The sequence below is a fragment of the Solanum lycopersicum genome, chromosome 1 (assembly GCF_036512215.1).
Source record: "Solanum lycopersicum chromosome 1, SLM_r2.1".
Classification (NCBI taxonomy): Eukaryota; Viridiplantae; Streptophyta; class Magnoliopsida; order Solanales; family Solanaceae; genus Solanum; species Solanum lycopersicum.
In genome coordinates this window covers 89,183,503-89,199,905 of record NC_090800.1, presented here as the reverse complement: position 1 = coordinate 89,199,905, position 16,403 = coordinate 89,183,503, and the positions used below count along the sequence as shown (strand labels likewise).

Here is a 16,403-nt window from a genome sequence, read left to right as displayed (position 1 = left end):
ATTATTATTAAATGGATAAACAAATATATTTCTTTTTCTTGCTAAAAAAAGTATTAAACTAATTATTCTGCAGAGACTTATTTATAAGAATTATATAATATTTAAATATCATATTACAAAATCAAACGTATTAAAATATATAATGTTGAACTCATATCTATCTCTGTTACTCGAATTATATGTAAATCTCAATTAGAAGTCAGAAAAGATAAACTTTATTATATCATAATAAAATTTGACTATACTTAGTGACAAAACAAATATAATAATTCGTCTATATCAGCGATAATTTTAATTTGTTATAGGCTACTATATTTTAAATAATTAGATTATATAAATATTTTTATACGGTGTCCATTACTTTAATCCTTTCAATAATAGTTGATTGTTTCTATATGTTGACTGATTTTATATGTTAGTTCACATCAATTTTACAGATCAGAGGTGATAAAATTTCATTTATAAATATTGGTAGTTTGGACCGCCAACCAAACTTTCATTTTATTTATCAAAAAGTTTTGGACTAACGGACCAAATTCCAAACATATATATAATAAGTTTACTTCTGTTATAAATCCATTGAATTGTGTGGATTGTCCATTTGCTTTCTTCATGAACTTATCTTATCATGTATCTATATTTCCAAGGTGACATGAACCTTTATAGATAACTATGTACTTATTAATTGAGCATTTATCATGGTGGCCTTTGGGTGATATTTCTACTCTATAAATAGAGATATCATTCACCTTTTGTAAAATACACTTGAATAAGAAGAAAATCTTATCTTCCATCTTACTCCTCTTGTTTTCATCTCTTTATATTTATATTGCCATGAGCTTGATTTTATAACAACTTCCATAATTAATTTGTGTTATTTTAAAAATTCAACACAGAAATTATATTTTTTTTAAACATTGTGTTTAGTATTTAAGAAATATAAATTAAATTGAAATAATTTAGTAAACTATATATTATATTTATTAATTTCTTATTAAACATAATCTTACTCAAATAATAAATATGATTTTTACTTAAATGCACTTATTTTGAAATGAAAAATGTAATAAATAAACCGCGAAGACAAATTAAAAAATAAAGATAAGATGGGTCATTTTCTGCTGAATGTCTTAAATAGCAGAAAGCTAACAGAATGAAAATTAATTGCGCTAAATGCGGTAATTAGATACCATATATGTTAAAAACTTATATTAACAATTTTAGTTCCTATTATTACCCACTTTTCTACCTAATAAAAAAAATATTGTATTCATAAAATATACAACCTGTTTTGACTCAAACAATCACAGCCTGAATGGACATGAAATTTCAAAATGCAAGTAATTCAATTTCCTGATTGTATTTTTTATACGATAAATAATTTGCATTTGCTTTGAAATAGCAATGAAAGAGGGAAGTGATTGTTGGGTATTTTTTATTTTTTTATTGGTGTAAATAAAAAATGAATTTTATATTTAATCATTTTTAATAAGATGCATGTGCCTTTTTGATAAAAAAAAGTGAAAATGCACAAGTACCTCCTCAATCTATGTCCAAAATTTCAGAGACACACTTATAATATACTAAGTGTGTCTCTGAAATTTCATAGGGATAACTTGTGCATTATCCCTAGAAAAACAACAGATATTTTATTTTTCTCAACAAATATTGATAGTTGGCTAAATATTTAGAGATTTTATTTCAAACTTGATAAGACAAAAAATTTCTTCTTCTCCTCGTCATCTCATGCCATTACTTTTGAAAATAAATCCTTAAGTACAAGTGTGATTTGATTAGTTTATTGAGTTTGGTGAAATTTATTATTTAAGGTATGTTGTTATTATTGAACAGTTTAATCTATTTTATCAGGAAATAATTAATAAAATAATTTGGACAAAAGTGAAGGAAATAAATTGCTCAAAGGACACGTAATGAATTTGAGAGTTTATAACTAAATTTTATGTTTATGGTAATATTTTCTATATTCATCTTAGTTTTGGTTACATTAATATTTTCCATATTTAATTAATTTTATCCTTAGATTAAATTTTATGTTTACAATAATTTTCTGAGTTGGAAACAAAATTCTGTGATTTCCCAATCCAATTTATTACTTGTTTGAATCATATAAGAATTTTGTCACTTTATTAGATTTGGTTATAATGTAGTGTCCATTTTATTAAGAGTCTATTTAAATTGTTTTTAAACTAAAATAAATTTTATAATGTTTTAAGTGTTTGGATAAATAAATAAATGCTTATAGATATATTAATTTAAACTAAAATGATATATGTAAATTAAATAAGAAGAATTGTTATATGTGCTTAATCTATTCTATCAGACCATCTGAACTAATTCATACTTTGAAATTTTGTGAGTCAAATTGAGCTGACCCATTTTTGTGGGTCAAAAAATAGTCATCCCAATCATCAGTACGTAAGTTGCAGTTGTAATGGGTTAAACCACATTTTTTTTAAAAAAAAAATTAGAATTTTTTAAAATTAAGTTACAATTTATAAATATTAACATAAGTATCGATAAAATAATATTACATGATGTTAGATTAATACTTGTTAATCAAATCCACGATAAATTTTTTTAATACTTATTAAGTTTGACTTCAAATAAAAATATAACTAACTAAATAAAAAATTAACGTAATTATTTTCTAATAATCTCAATAAAACACATAAAATGAAATATGAAATTATTTCAACCATTAAAAATTGAAAAATGAACTCCTTAAAAAAATTCATTAAACTTTAAACTTATGGCATATCCAACACTAGCATATCATGCATCTTCGTCAAGCACATATGAATTCGTTCGAGGCAAGGTTGTCTTAATTTATCTACGATTTATAGGCAATATTAATTAGTTAAACATTAAAAAATAACAAAATTTAAAAACTATGTATAATATGCGCATGTTCAAAAAATAATAAATATTAACAGTATAAAAAATATCATGAATTCAATTTTGAGTAGAAATAAGTGTTTGAATATTTTCATGATCAATGTTCTTTACTTGGTGAGAACATGTCCATCAATGTCAAATGATTATCCTAATCATTAATAATAGGAATGTTAAGTACATTGATAATTCTAAATTTTAATATTTAAATCTTTAGATAGTTGTTAAATTTGGATTTTTGTTACTTTTAATATTTCGTTTTATTTTTTATATAGCCTATTATCCAACCCCATAGACAATAAATTTATTCGAACCATACTAAAATATTTTTTCTTAAATGAATTCTAAAAATTTTAGTTTAAATATGCTAAATTACAGTTAATCTAGGCCGATCTAATGAGTTAGCCCATATAAAAGTTATATCGTTTATTTTTTTTAATCTACAACTTTTTACTAATAAACGAAATAAAAAATCAATCCAAGCAAGCTCTTATTTTACAACAAACAAACAGTTATATAAATTTAACTAGTCTTATTTATTTAATCACTACATAATGGTGTCTAAAGAACACGATTTTAAATCTTAATTTGAAGTTAAATGCTTACTTATATATATAATTTGAATTTATCCACTTATATTTTCATTTATCATATAAAATATAAATACCTCATATTTTGTGAAAAATATTAAAATTTCTTTGTCTCTTATATAACTATATCAAATGAGCAAAACATACTTCATAAATAAAATATTGAAATATTTCTAGACACAAATTAATAAATTTCAAATTGATAGGAAATTTACTTATTTAATAAATTAATAATAATAGATATTTATTCATAAAAATTCAAATTAAATGAATAAGAATTTTGTAAACAAACTTTAATTTCAAATCACTCTTTGACGTTTTTCACGTCATTATTTTCGTGGGTTAATAAACATTTGTTGTGCAAGTATTATTTAGTCCCAAAATCACAATATAAAGTAGGGTTGGGTACAGTAAAATAAAAATTAGGGTTAAGAACAGAACAAAGTGCCCGACCGACCCGATTGGTTTTCGTTTCTTCTTTTGAGTAAAAACGCTACTAAAACTTTTCTTCATCTCTGCATATCGTCGCCGCTCTCTCTCACTTTTCTCTTCAATCTTCTAAGGTACTGTTCGATTACAGTCTCCATTACCTGCAATATGTTGTTTCTTACTGTCTATTTACTTTTACGGTCTGTCTCGAAGATCTAGTTTATTTTTGGGAATCTTGAAGCTTTAATGGTTAATTAGGGCAGTTGGTGATTTGGGTTTTCATAAAATTGTGAAATTTACTTGCCCATGTTCTTTTCTTGAAACAATTCTCTCTACTGTTTTGTACGTAATGTTTTTTTTTTAAAATAATCACTGGATGCGGTTTTTCAAGAAGCATAAAGAATCCACTTATTGGTTAGTGTTGAAGAAGGACTCAATTGGGCGATTGGTGTCTAAATAGTTAATTAGGGCAATTGGTGTCTTGGGGCTTCATAAAATTGTGAAATTGACTTGCCCATGTTCTTTTCTTGAAGCAATTCCCTCTACAGTGTGTGTTTCAGTTTGCACTTTATTTGCTGATAAAAATAATGATTTTTCTTTTATAATCACTGAATGCCGTTTTACAACAAGAATCAAGAATTCACATCTTGATTAATGTGGAAGGTGGACTCAAATATTTTTCTTCTTCTGATGTTATATATCTTTTGGCTATTTTCATGTAGTGCACTATTTAATGGGGGTGAGAGTATCTAAATAGTTAAAAGTAGTCAATGCTGATAGGATAGTTTTAACTGAGTTAGAGGTGATAGATTAGGACTGTGGGCTTGTGTTGCATATGATTACTCTGTACAAATTTAGAAACATTTATAGGAAGGATGGTCATTTGATTTGTGGTGTCTTCCATATAGTAGACTTTACATAATGATTTTGTTGGTTGATGCTCTTTCTTTGTTGAGCTTATGTTTCATGTATTTTTGTCCCTCTATGTATTATCTCAGGGTAACTTTTCAAGTTCTCATTATATTGTTATGAATTCACAATTAGAACACTGAAACTAATTTTTCAAACCCAACAATTTTGTGACAAATAAAGTATATACTATTCAAGAGACTGCGTAGAGGAGTATGATGTTGTGTCCTTTTTGATAAAACCTAAGAATAGTAACTTGCAGTCTCTGTTGTTCCAAATTTTGTACCATGGAATTGTATTATTCTCCTTTGTTGTTGATGTTTCTTTAGAGCTCTTGACTTGTTTGTGTAAGCCTACTTTTGTCTGGGGTGGAAAAAATGGATCTAGTATTGTAATCCACATAAGCAGGCCCGATTATCATAACTGAGTTAATCTTTCTGTGTACCTATTGTGGCTCTTTGCTGGACTTCCCCTCTTTATTTCCTCCCCAATCTCTCTTTTTCTGCCCTTTTTGTCAGTAGAAGCAATCTGTTTCAGAAATGTCGGAGGAGGATGAATATCGCTGTTTTATTGGTAACTTGTCCTGGTCGACATCTGATCGAGGATTAAAGGATGCGTTTGAGAAGTTTGGCCATCTTGTTGATGCAAAGGTGAGGATGGTTGATTTTTTAGGTTGTTTTCCCATTGGTCAATTTGTCAATGGTTTTTCTTTTGCATCTCTTTTCTTTTCCTTCTTTGTTGTTTTTTCTGTATTGCTGCTGGGCTAATCATTTGTGTAAAGACTAGAATTTGACCATTCTTACTTGTGGACTCCTTCCGTTTCAAGGAGGGATGAGGGTTTTGATCACTTTCCGTTCTATGTCCCTTTTACATACCTGTTAATGTACCTGTTTTGATCTCTTAGGGTGAACAATTCAAATCTACTGAGTAATATCTTACTCTTGCTAAGAGGAATTATGCAAAAGTTGAATTTTTTTCGTTAGTTTGTTGCATTTTTAGTTGAGTAACTATAGTTGTAGTGTTTGAAGGAAGTTCGCTAAGCCAGAATCTCTGACTTGTCCAAATCAGTGTTAAAAACTCTTTACATACTTCTGTTGGTAAATAAGATCTTTTAACTTATCCCAAAAAATAAAAATAACATCTTACTCTTGCGCTTTGAATGCTATGACATGCCTTTGTCCTGATATCATTGTACTCCTCAGTTCTGACCTCACTCACAACTTTTGATGAGTAAAGTGAAGGTAAATCAGTGTCTTCTTCCCATGGATGCACACATACATTTTCAAGGGATTATGTAAAAGGTTTTCATCTTTTTGCTAGCCCAGTTGAAGCCCATTCGAAGTTCTGCAATTCTGGAACTTCCATAGAGCTTTCTTTCAAAATTCAGAATGAAAACCTTAAAAAATTCATAAGAAATAGTTAATTTAGGAAAATGTAGATTGTAGCTTAAGGTACTAAGTTTGACATTTATCAAATTTTAGTGTAGATGCAAGAAAAAATGAGAATCTGAGTTCTTCTTATCAAATTTTTTTATGCATTAGAAGGTTTCTGGTGAACTATAAAGTCTACTATGAGAGTTAAAATAGTAGTTGTCTACCTCTGTTTACTCGTTTTTTCTTATTTTGTTTCCCACGTTCTCTTTTCCTTATCTGGATGTTAAATTTCAATGTTCCAATGCCTCTTAACTTTTTGTTAAAGGTTGTACTTGACAAGTTCTCTGGCCGATCTCGTGGATTTGGTTTTGTCACATTTGATGAGAAGAGAGCGATGGAAGATGCCATCGAAGCAATGAATGGAATGGACTTAGATGGCCGTGCTATTACTGTAGACAAAGCCCAGCCTCAGCAAGGTTCAGGCAGAGATTTTGATAGTGATCGACCCCGTGACCGTGACCGAGATCGGGGTCGTGACCGTGATCGTGATCGGGGTAGCCGTGATTATGGTGGTGGTCGGGGAGCTGGTGGTGGTGGTGGAGATTGCTATAATTGTGGCAAGCCAGGACACTTTGCCAGAGAATGCCCTAGTGAAGGGGGTAGAGGTGGTCGGTATGGTGGTGGAGGTGGACCTGACAGGAACGGAGATCGATATGGAAGCCGCAGCAGCAGAGATGGTGGTGGTCGTGAAGGAGGGGAACGTTTTAACCGTGATCGTTCTGGACCATATGATCGTCGCAGTTCTGGAGGCTATCGAAGCTGATACTCTAAATTGTGGTAGGTTTTTAGATTTTGTAAGTTTCAGATCTGATGTTCACAGTATCTCTTACTTGGTAGCTGATTAATTCTTTCTGGTGCAGCCGAAGAGTTAAAAAGTCCTAGCTGGATGCAGATGTTTTGGTGTATGTCTACTTGGTGCCTTGTTTCCCTGGCCTGTCAGCGGAATCATTTGAGCTCATGAAACCTGGCTGTTATAAACTACTGTTCTATGTCCGTAAATGTTCGATAACGTGGTTTGATTGGGATCTTATGCTTTGCTTACTTTGCGAATTTGAATATGGCCTCACTCTTTCGAATGCCATTTGAAAACTGTTGTTTGGTGCTGGATTCATAATGATTTCTTGCATGGAATAGCACCTCTGAAAATTTGCCTTGTGATTGATGGGTCTGATGAATTACCTGAATTTAGTACTGGTGATCAAATACCTGGGCCAGCAGGTAGTCAGTCATATCTAATTGGAATCTGTAGTACTTCCTCTTCTTTTCTGCCTTACGCTATGGGCAGCTGGGATAAAGGTATGGTGATGGGAGTGTCGATGAATTGATGGAACCGGAGAAGGACCTTGAGCTTCAGTGGCAATTGATGGTCATGGAGAAGGCGATAAAAAAAATCACCATTCTTTGGCTGAACCTCCGTGCACAATCAAGACTTGCGTTCCTGCAGAGATCTTTCTAATTGAACTTCCTTTGCCTTCCCCCATATCTATCCTAATAATGTAACACTTTAATATCCATGAATACTATTCAAGTACTTTGCAGCATTCAATGAGACATCACTAACCATAATGTGTCTAATACTAGAATGAAGGTGACGACGAAGAAGAGAGTGGAGAACCCTAAATTCCCATGCTGACCCATTTTCTTCAATCCAAAATCATGAAAGAAATCATCCACCTTTATGCAGTATAAATGTGATCGAACGTTTACATTTTTACTCTCTGATTAAAAATGTAGCGCACGAAAGTTATTTTATTTTGGGAAGATGCAAGCAGCAGATAGGATGTCTTCGTTGCCACTTCAAGGAACCCCTGAGTGTGGCAGTTGCAGGGGTACTGGACCTTCTTTATTTTCTCTCTCTGTTAGTGTCCTTGTTGCTCCATTAGTACTCCAGCCGGAATACTGCTGATAGTAGTTGTACATCACTTCTCTTTAGTATACTTGTGTTCTTGCTTACCATTTCGAGTCTGTCTTTAGCTAAACAACAAAGATTTGTGTTTCCTTTCTTGATTTGCATAATTTTATCAAGTAATAATGGAATGTAAACTTCCATTCCATGTTGTTGGGGCTCCCACTAGTTTAAGCTTTGCTGCCATCTTGGACTAGATGATTGTTGCAATTTCGCATCAGATGTTCGAATCATTTGTTTTATTTTTTTGTTAAACGTAATATTCCGAGCAGGGCAATGTTTTCTTTGTTAAACTTGGTTCAAGTTTTGTGTCTCTTTCTTGTTCGTTGTGTTTTTAAGCTATTGAAATATACGTGCAGCTGTTTGTTATTCTAAGGCAACAATCCCTGAAAATGGCATGGTGAAACAGTTTTTACATTTTCCCTGTTAATATGAATGCTAGAATATTATCCATGAAGTTTATTCAACTGTGCAACATAAGATGATTCTGAACTAGGTAAATGGACAGGAATAAAAATTTCCTAATACATCCCCATGCCAGAGCCTATCAGTTTGGTCAGCCAGAAGGTAATGGCCATAGCCATTCAGCCACCAATTGAAACTCTTGCACAAGATTTCACCATAGGAATTCTGCCCCAAAAAGCTCCAATTCATCCAAATGCTAACAATACCCAAGATAACTGCAAACACAATCAGAACTAGCCTCAACTTATGGTTAGATATGAATCCAGCAGCAAGAATTGGTATTATGCCCCCTAATGAAAATGCAACAGCTGAGGCTATGGCTGCTAGAAATGGATTTGTGTGTCCTTCATCTTCTTCTTGCTGTACATGAGAGTAAACAGATACAAACTCTCCTATGGCCATGCTACAAGCACCAACAAACAACCATACAAAGCCAGTAAGGATCATGGCGTTGACGTCCTTTTGAACAGCTCCAACAACCATCATCAAACATGCAGTTGAAATCACTCCATCATTGGCTCCTAAAACAGCGCCTCGAAGCCATTGTGACCTTTGGGGGTAGTCAAAATCCTCTTCAGGGGCTTGGTTTTGGTTGTCCTGATCTTTAGGAATGGTAATTTGGATATGGTTTTGAGCAGCCATGAAGAAATTTTGTAAGGAAATGTTTTGAGTAAGTGAAGGAATTCTTGTTTATGTGAAGATTCAGTCTTCCCTCTGATGGTATATAAAGGGCAGTATTCATCAGCCTCAGCAGAAAGTGGTGCCATTAAAAAATTTGTAGTGTGGTGAGCACAAGGCCTGGTGGCACTTAATTTTTTATTTCATCTCCTTTTGCTAATTGCATGCTTTGCTAAAACCTTTGCTTTTTTTTTTAATCAACACAACTCCCACTTTTTTGCATAATGAATCTGCAATTTCATGTTTTCTTTTCTTCTGGTGAAACCTTATATCTAGTGACAATTCTGAAAGGATGGGTTTTTTAGGATCACTATCTTGCAAATTACCTATACAAATACTTGTATATTTCATATTTCACGATGACGGTTCTCTTTCAAGTGTCAAAACATAACACCGAGAGCTAGAGGCTACAATCTGTTATGAATTATGAAATGAATTCATGAGGGGCTTGTGAAAATGGATGCTGTATAGGAAAACACTTAGCTAAGGGACGTACTTCCTTTGGTATATAAAAATAGGGTGGAGTGTGCTCTCCACATACTAAGGCAAAGATTATAGAATTCCAGGGAGTGTGCCATCACTTAAAGCCCACAAGCTCTACATTTTCTTAATTCCATAGTTTTAATAAAGTCACTTTAGACCAAATAAACTTTATGAATCCACTAATTGAACACTCTGGTCATGTAACACTATAATAGATGTCCTGCAGATAGTTTATTTTATTTCTTCTATGATTTACCCTTTTTTTTCCTTTATTGCTAATGAACAGTTATCATGTAATTGAATGAAATAGCACACATCATATCTTACAGATAATGAGGGCCTGCATTTGCTTATTCAGAAAGCAGTGACATATATTCATGCTTGCTTCTTGATCCTTTGCTCAGCGTTTTCTCGGTGATAAAATCATATGTTCCAGAAACATGTTGAAGTATACAATAATGTCTTTTTATCTATCATACAAATACATTTACTTTTATTCTATTCCCTGAGATGAAAGACGTATAATAGTGAGTACTGAACACTTTGTGACTTATGGAAAGAAAGGTTTGTAGTAAATAAGGTAAGGATTGCTGTATAGGAAAGCACTTGCATGAACACAGATGAGTCATATATTACACTTTCTTATTGTATTATAGTGTGGAGTATGCTCTCCTAAGAAAGCAAAACATTAAATTATTCCAACAAGGGTGCAATCCACATAATGACACTGAAGAAGGAAGAAAAAAAGTCTCAACTCATTGACTACAAGATCTCAGTGTTTCAACACCATTTCTTCTATTTGACTGAGGTTTTTATCAAACCCTTAGGCTGATTCAAGATTTGACTACTTAGATTTATGGAGTTACTTATAAAACAGGATTGTTTTGAGAAAACATTTGAATCGAAGCAGGTCTTAACAAAATAGGATGGTTGAGGACAGTCTAGGAGTCAAAAGAGTAATACAAAACCTGAATTGCATCGTTATAAGGGGACTCGGGGTTTTCAGTAAAACAGTTTGGTGTTTGCCAACATGCCTCATCAAGTGGTGAGACAATAATTGGGATTTTGGGGCTTCTGGAGTAGGGTACTTCCAAATTTATATATATTGAATTGTTAGATTATGACAGGTGTTGACAATGCCTCATGTAATGGTTCAAACTTGATGAAAACTCTTCATTAGTAGTATGTTACTTCACCTGGGACTGCAATTCTGTTACCAAGGAGTAATAAAGATTTGATGATGTCAAACATATTGAAGAAGCAAAGATTACAAGTATATAAATTTCAGAAAACGCATCTGATCATTCATTCATAACAGAACAATTACAGAAAAAGATATCTTCCATTTATTCTATTCTTATCCTGGAAGTAAGGAAAACAGCAGACATTTGTTAAAAAAAATGATTCTGGACTGGAAATAGGGACACAGAAACATAGCATTCCAATCACATCTCCATTCCAGCAGAGCCTATCAGCTTTGTAAGTCCGAAGGTAATGCCCATAGCCATCCAGCCACCGATTAAAACTCTGGCGCAAGACCTTACAGCAGGACTTTTCCCAAGAACAGCACCAACCCCTCCAAATACAAACAATGCTAAGCTCACTGCTGCCACCACCACTCCCATCCTCACCTTATGATTAGATATAAATCCAGCAGCAAGAATCGGTATTATGCCACCCAATGAAAATGCAATAGCTGAAGCTACGGCTGCCAGAAATGGATTTGGGAGTCCCTCCTTGTCTTCTTCTTCTTTCTGTTCATGATTCTGTCCTCTTGTTTTGGCCTCTCTCTTAATTTGAGCCAACTCTATATCTAGTTGAGAGTACACAGAAACAAACTCTCCTATGGCCATGCTACAAGCACCCGCAAACAATGCTGCAAAGCCGATTAGGATCATGGCATCAACGTCCTTCTTGACAGCTCCAACACCCATCATCAAAGATGCAGTTGTAACCAATCCATCAGTGGCTCCTAAGGTAGCAGCTCGAAGCCATTGTGCCCTTTGGAAGTAGTCAGTGTCTTCTTCAGGTACTTGGTTTCGGTTCTGGTTATCATTTTCTTTAATGACAGTGAGTTGAACATGGTTTTGAGCAGCCATGAATAATGTTCTAAGGAATTGTTTAGAAAAAGGATGATTTTTTAATTAGGACTTATTGTTTTTGAAGTTCCAACCCTCCCTCTGATGGTTATATATAGAGCAGGATAACTAATAAATAATCAACCTGCTCAGAAAGTGGTGCCATAAAATAATAGTAGTGAGGTGAGTACAAGTCAGTTTGCATTTGATCTCTTTTTTTCTGATTGTATGCTTGCTAAAACTTGCATTTGTTTACTAACAAACTCTAGCATTTTGCAAAATGAATCTACATTTCCATATTTGCTTTTGATTCACCATTTTTCTGGTAAAATCTCATTTCCAGTGACAATTCCTAAAAGGTGACCTGTGAATATGGAATGTTGTATAGGTAAGCACTTGCATGCATGAATCTCTAGAGATATGGGACATATTTTATTTCGTATATAATAATCAGGTGGAGTGTGCTCTCCACACTAAGGCTGACAATGCAAAGATTATAGTATTCCAGGGAGTGTGCCATCAACAAAAAGGCCACAAGCTCTTCATTTTTTAATGAAGAGTTTTAAGAAAGTTTCTTACTTTGGACCAAATTTATCCACTAACAGAACACCTACCACATATAACAAATCTAATGGTACTGCTTATTAAATACAGCACGTTCATCAAAGAAATCACATACGGTCGTTCTTATACATGATGAAACGGAAGTATAAACTTCAACATAATATAGATAACTTTGCTTGCTGATTGCCTGTTTTATTAAGTATCTTCCTTTTATTTATTCAGAAAAAAGTAAAATCTGTCAACGAGAATCCAAAATTCAAGTCTCAAATATTCAAAATGCTTTTAAAAACGATTGATGTCATAAGTATTAGCACTTAGCTGACTACTTTTTGTTTTCTGTGTTCATAACTTCAAATGACCTGATGAGGACACATCGCTGTATAGGAAAGCACTTGATTGAACAGAGATATGGGTGCTAACTTTTTGGATTATATAATTTAGGCTGCAGTGTGCTGTGGATGCTAGAGGTTAAAGCAAAATATTAGAGTATACCAAGAAGTGTGCCATTAACAGAAAGGCTACAAGTTCTTAATTTTTATATCTTTTCTGATCCACAATGAAGTGAAAGTTACTATCTTTAGGCCATTAACTCTAAATCCATTAAGAAATATCATCTTCATGATGTTTCTGCACTGTTTCTTTAACAAACAGATACCTGTCCCAAGTCCAACAGGTTTTTAGAGCATTTCGAAATTGGACGATTGAGATATTTGGAGGTCTTAGAAATGTGAAAACAGGAAGTTCCAATTTTCACATGGTAGTCGAAACTCATTTCATACATTGTGTTCTCTCGATTTAAATTATACACACTGACAATATTAGTAAGTTTACACTAGCAGCGCAATCAAACTGATTATAGCAAGTTATTATTCTGTATTTGAATTTTCCGTATCAGACTTGCTATTAAGTGTTGGTAGATAGTATAAGTTCTTTATACAATTTGAATGCACAGAGCTTAAATCCACGTGTTCAATGAACCTCATGATATAACATATTTCTCATCATAAAGATAACTGAATAATTAGTAGATAGTTACAGTCTAAGTAGGATTATGGGGCATAAGAAGGCAGCATTATTCAAGCCATTGCAATATGAGGAATTGTGTCCAGCCATCATTGCATGTCTTGAGGGGTTTAGCAGATAAGTCTTTGTCGGATAGAAGCTAATCTTCCTAGCTTGTCACATAGAAAAGTAATCTAGTAAAGGATTCCAGTCAAAAGATCTGTCAGGCTCTATTTGGGACTCTTTTGATTTGGACAAAAATATACTTCTAAATGTATGGAAAACTAGTATAGATTAAAAGTGTTTAACTTGGTGTATTACTTGTCTAAATTTTCTGTTGGCTGATTCTCTTAATTGTTGTGAAATTAATATCAAGTGTTAACTCCATCTATACCCGCAGGGTATAGACATATCTTTAGTCCAGAAAAAGGAGGAGTTGCCTTTAGTTAATGACCAGTGTAAAATTAGTCAAGTTGTGTCCTCTTATTAATGGTTCATTGGGAAGTCAGGCTGAATAGAGCAGAATGTTTTAGAAGAGCTGATATAGCCTTAGCCCAACATTATTTGGATTAAGGCATTGTTCTTGTTTATTGATAAACACTAGTTTATTGCAGTTAATGATGCCTAGCATATCATAATGAAGTAAAACATTGTAGTAAAATGGATATGTAATAGCCAACACTTCAATACCATTTTTGTAAGCATTTGCATCAGAATCATACAGAAAATGAAATTTTACTGGACATGGATGATGCAACAACGACTTCTTAAGAAGATGATTCTGAACTTGATAAAGGGTCCAGTCACAACTCCATGCCAGTACTAGAGCCAATTAGCTTGGTAAGGCCAAAGGTAATGGCCATAGCCATCCATCCACCAATTAAAACTCTGGCACAAGATTTCACCATTGGACTTCTGCCCAAGAAAGCACCAATTCCTCCAAATGCTAACAATGCCAAGCTCACTGCAGCCACAATCACAGCCAGCCTCACCTTATGGTTTGCTATAAATGCAGCAGCAAGAATTGGAACAATGGCACCCAATGAAAATGCAATAGCCGAGGCAACAGCTGCCTGAAATGGATTTGGCAGCTGTTCCTTGTTACCTTCTTCATGTTCTTGATTCTGTCCTGCTGCTGCTTTGTCTCTCTTCATTTGAGCTCTCTCTATGTCTAATTGAGAATACACAGAGACAAACTCTCCTATGGCCATGCTACAAGCACCGGCAAACAGACCTGCAAAGCCAATAAGTATCATGGCCTTTACGTCTTTTTGGACAGCTCCAACACCCATCATCAAGGATGCAATTGAGACCAATCCATCATTGGCTCCTAGAACAGCAGCTCTAACCCACTGTGCTCTTTGAGAGTAGTCAAAATCATCCCCGGGGGTTTGCTTCTGGCCATTATGGTCTTTAGGAATGGTGATTTGGACTTGGTTTTGAGCAGCCATTGAGTAAGTTATAAGTACTTGTTAGTTAGAAGCAATTCTTTCTTAAAGATGGGTGTTGTATGAAGACTCGGTAAGCGCTATTTATAGAGTAGGATGATTAAAAAAGTAACTAAACCATTTCCATCAGTGGTGCCATTAAATATTGTGTAGTGTGGAGAGCACACAGGGCTTAGTGGGATTTATTGTTTTATTCACTGATTGCCTGTTTGCTCAAATCTTGCATTTGTGCTCTTTCATCCCTGACACATTACTAGTGTGTGCTATCAATTCCCCGAAGATTGGGATCGTAATCTGTTGAAAAAAGGAGTTACTCAATATTATCTGTTTTCTCTTCTTTTTATTTATGTCTTGTAAGGTATAAACCTTTTCTATTGATAGTATTGGACATTACATTTTACATGTTCTTGAAAGAGATCACATAATACAGATAGACAACTTTGCTTGCTGATACCTTATTTCCTTATTACCTTTTCTTTTTTTTTTGGTACTTCAAAATGATGTTTTTTTGACCTTTGCAAAAGGAGCTTGTTAGGATGCTTGCAGTGTTGGAAAGCACTTATTTGGACAGAAATATTTCTAGCAAATATAAACTTGGGTGCTGTGTGCTTTGGACACTAAAAGCTAAAAGAAAATATTAGAGTATACTAATAAGTGTGCCATTCACACAAAGGCCACAAGCTCTTAATTTTTTTTTAATATCTTTTTGGTCTTATCTGATCTTGAATGAAGGTGGAGTTTTCTCTTTAGACCATCCTCACAATGTTTCTTTAATTTTTCTTCTATCAAACTGAACTATGTGGAAGGCTTTTGGAAATGTGAAAATAGAAGAGTTCTAATTCTCACACGGTTGAAACCTTGAAGGTCGTAACTCGTTGCATACAAGAGAAAAATCATCTGTCTTTTCATTGTGTTTTGGATTTGAGTTATATATATTGATAGTGTAAAATGAAAAAGTTCCATATACCGTCAATGCACAGAACTTAAGTTCAGTGTATTTTATGTACTTCAGTGAACCTCATGATATATATATCTATATTACAAAATTCTCAACAAAATGATGAACAATGATTTGCAATATGAGGAATTGAGACCTTCCATTGTTGTATGACTTGAGGAGTTTAGTGAACAATTTTTTGTCGAACAGTTGCTAATTTTCCAAGCTTGTCACTTATAGAAGAAGCATTAAACATCCCAATTGAAAGATTTTTCATTCTGTGTTTGTGACTGCAGTGTTTTGGAGAAATGTACTTTAGAAGTTTTGAAATACTTTAATAGATCTAAATGCTAAATCATAGGCATATTGTTTCTGTCTCAAAGTTGATTTACGTGAAAAGTTAAATTATCGAGTTTTTTCCTTCAATGCACACAATCCTCTTCTCTAGTCCTTTACTTTTTGTATTATTCTCTTATTGAAAAAAGCTTTACCCTTGTTAGTATCATACTCTTACTGAAATATGCTCTGATGAAACGTTAACACCATCGAGGGTTCTAGGAGCATAGTC

General features: G+C 33.4%; 4 protein-coding genes across 6 annotated transcripts; 1 reads left to right on the top strand and 3 right to left on the bottom strand.

The window, feature by feature from the left end:
- Positions 1 to 3,876: 3,876 nt before the first annotated feature.
- Positions 3,877 to 7,432, top strand: LOC101263853 (glycine-rich RNA-binding protein RZ1A). Of its 3 annotated transcripts, none has more exons than XM_004230566.5 (4): positions 3,877 to 4,066; positions 5,379 to 5,491; positions 6,540 to 7,051; positions 7,135 to 7,432. In XM_004230566.5, exons 2-3 carry the CDS (start codon positions 5,381 to 5,383, stop codon positions 7,035 to 7,037), a joined length of 609 nt encoding a protein of 202 aa, XP_004230614.1. In that variant the 5' UTR covers positions 3,877 to 4,066; positions 5,379 to 5,380; the 3' UTR covers positions 7,038 to 7,051; positions 7,135 to 7,432. The 3 variants fall into 3 exon arrangements, with proteins under 3 accessions (XP_004230614.1, XP_004230615.1, XP_010315076.1); XM_004230567.5 differs by having other exon boundaries at positions 3,880 to 4,066; positions 5,363 to 5,491; XM_010316774.4 differs by having other exon boundaries at positions 3,889 to 4,066; positions 5,360 to 5,491.
- Positions 7,433 to 8,542: 1,110 nt separating this feature from the next.
- LOC101247073 (vacuolar iron transporter) lies at positions 8,543 to 9,406 on the bottom strand. Its single transcript, XM_069292930.1, is given in 2 exon segments — positions 8,543 to 8,842; positions 8,844 to 9,406. Coding segments are annotated over 2 exon segments (585 nt in total). The 5' UTR covers positions 9,288 to 9,406; the 3' UTR covers positions 8,543 to 8,701.
- Positions 9,407 to 11,088: 1,682 nt separating this feature from the next.
- Positions 11,089 to 12,155, bottom strand: LOC101245593 (vacuolar iron transporter). Its single transcript, XM_004230590.5, has one exon. It carries the CDS (start codon positions 11,903 to 11,905, stop codon positions 11,252 to 11,254), a length of 654 nt encoding a protein of 217 aa, XP_004230638.1. The 5' UTR covers positions 11,906 to 12,155; the 3' UTR covers positions 11,089 to 11,251.
- A 1,964-nt stretch (positions 12,156 to 14,119) lies between these two features.
- LOC101268232 (vacuolar iron transporter) lies at positions 14,120 to 14,988 on the bottom strand. The gene has a single exon (XM_004230581.5). The coding sequence runs from the start codon at positions 14,899 to 14,901 to the stop codon at positions 14,254 to 14,256; it is 648 nt and encodes a 215-aa protein (XP_004230629.1). The 5' UTR covers positions 14,902 to 14,988; the 3' UTR covers positions 14,120 to 14,253.
- Positions 14,989 to 16,403: the final 1,415 nt, after the last annotated feature.

Bases quoted from the DNA above. Each gene is read 5' to 3' on its own strand.
- LOC101263853 (XM_004230566.5), top strand. From the start codon at position 5,381: ATGTCGGAGGAGGATGAATATCGCTGTTTTATTGGTAACTTGTCCTGG. The intron at 5,492-6,539 runs GTGAGGATGGTT...TTTTTGTTAAAG, and splicing joins GCCATCTTGTTGATGCAAAG to GTTGTACTTGACAAGTTCTC.
- LOC101245593 (XM_004230590.5), bottom strand. From the start codon at position 11,905: ATGGCTGCTCAAAACCATGTTCAACTCACTGTCATTAAAGAAAATGAT.
- LOC101268232 (XM_004230581.5), bottom strand. From the start codon at position 14,901: ATGGCTGCTCAAAACCAAGTCCAAATCACCATTCCTAAAGACCATAAT.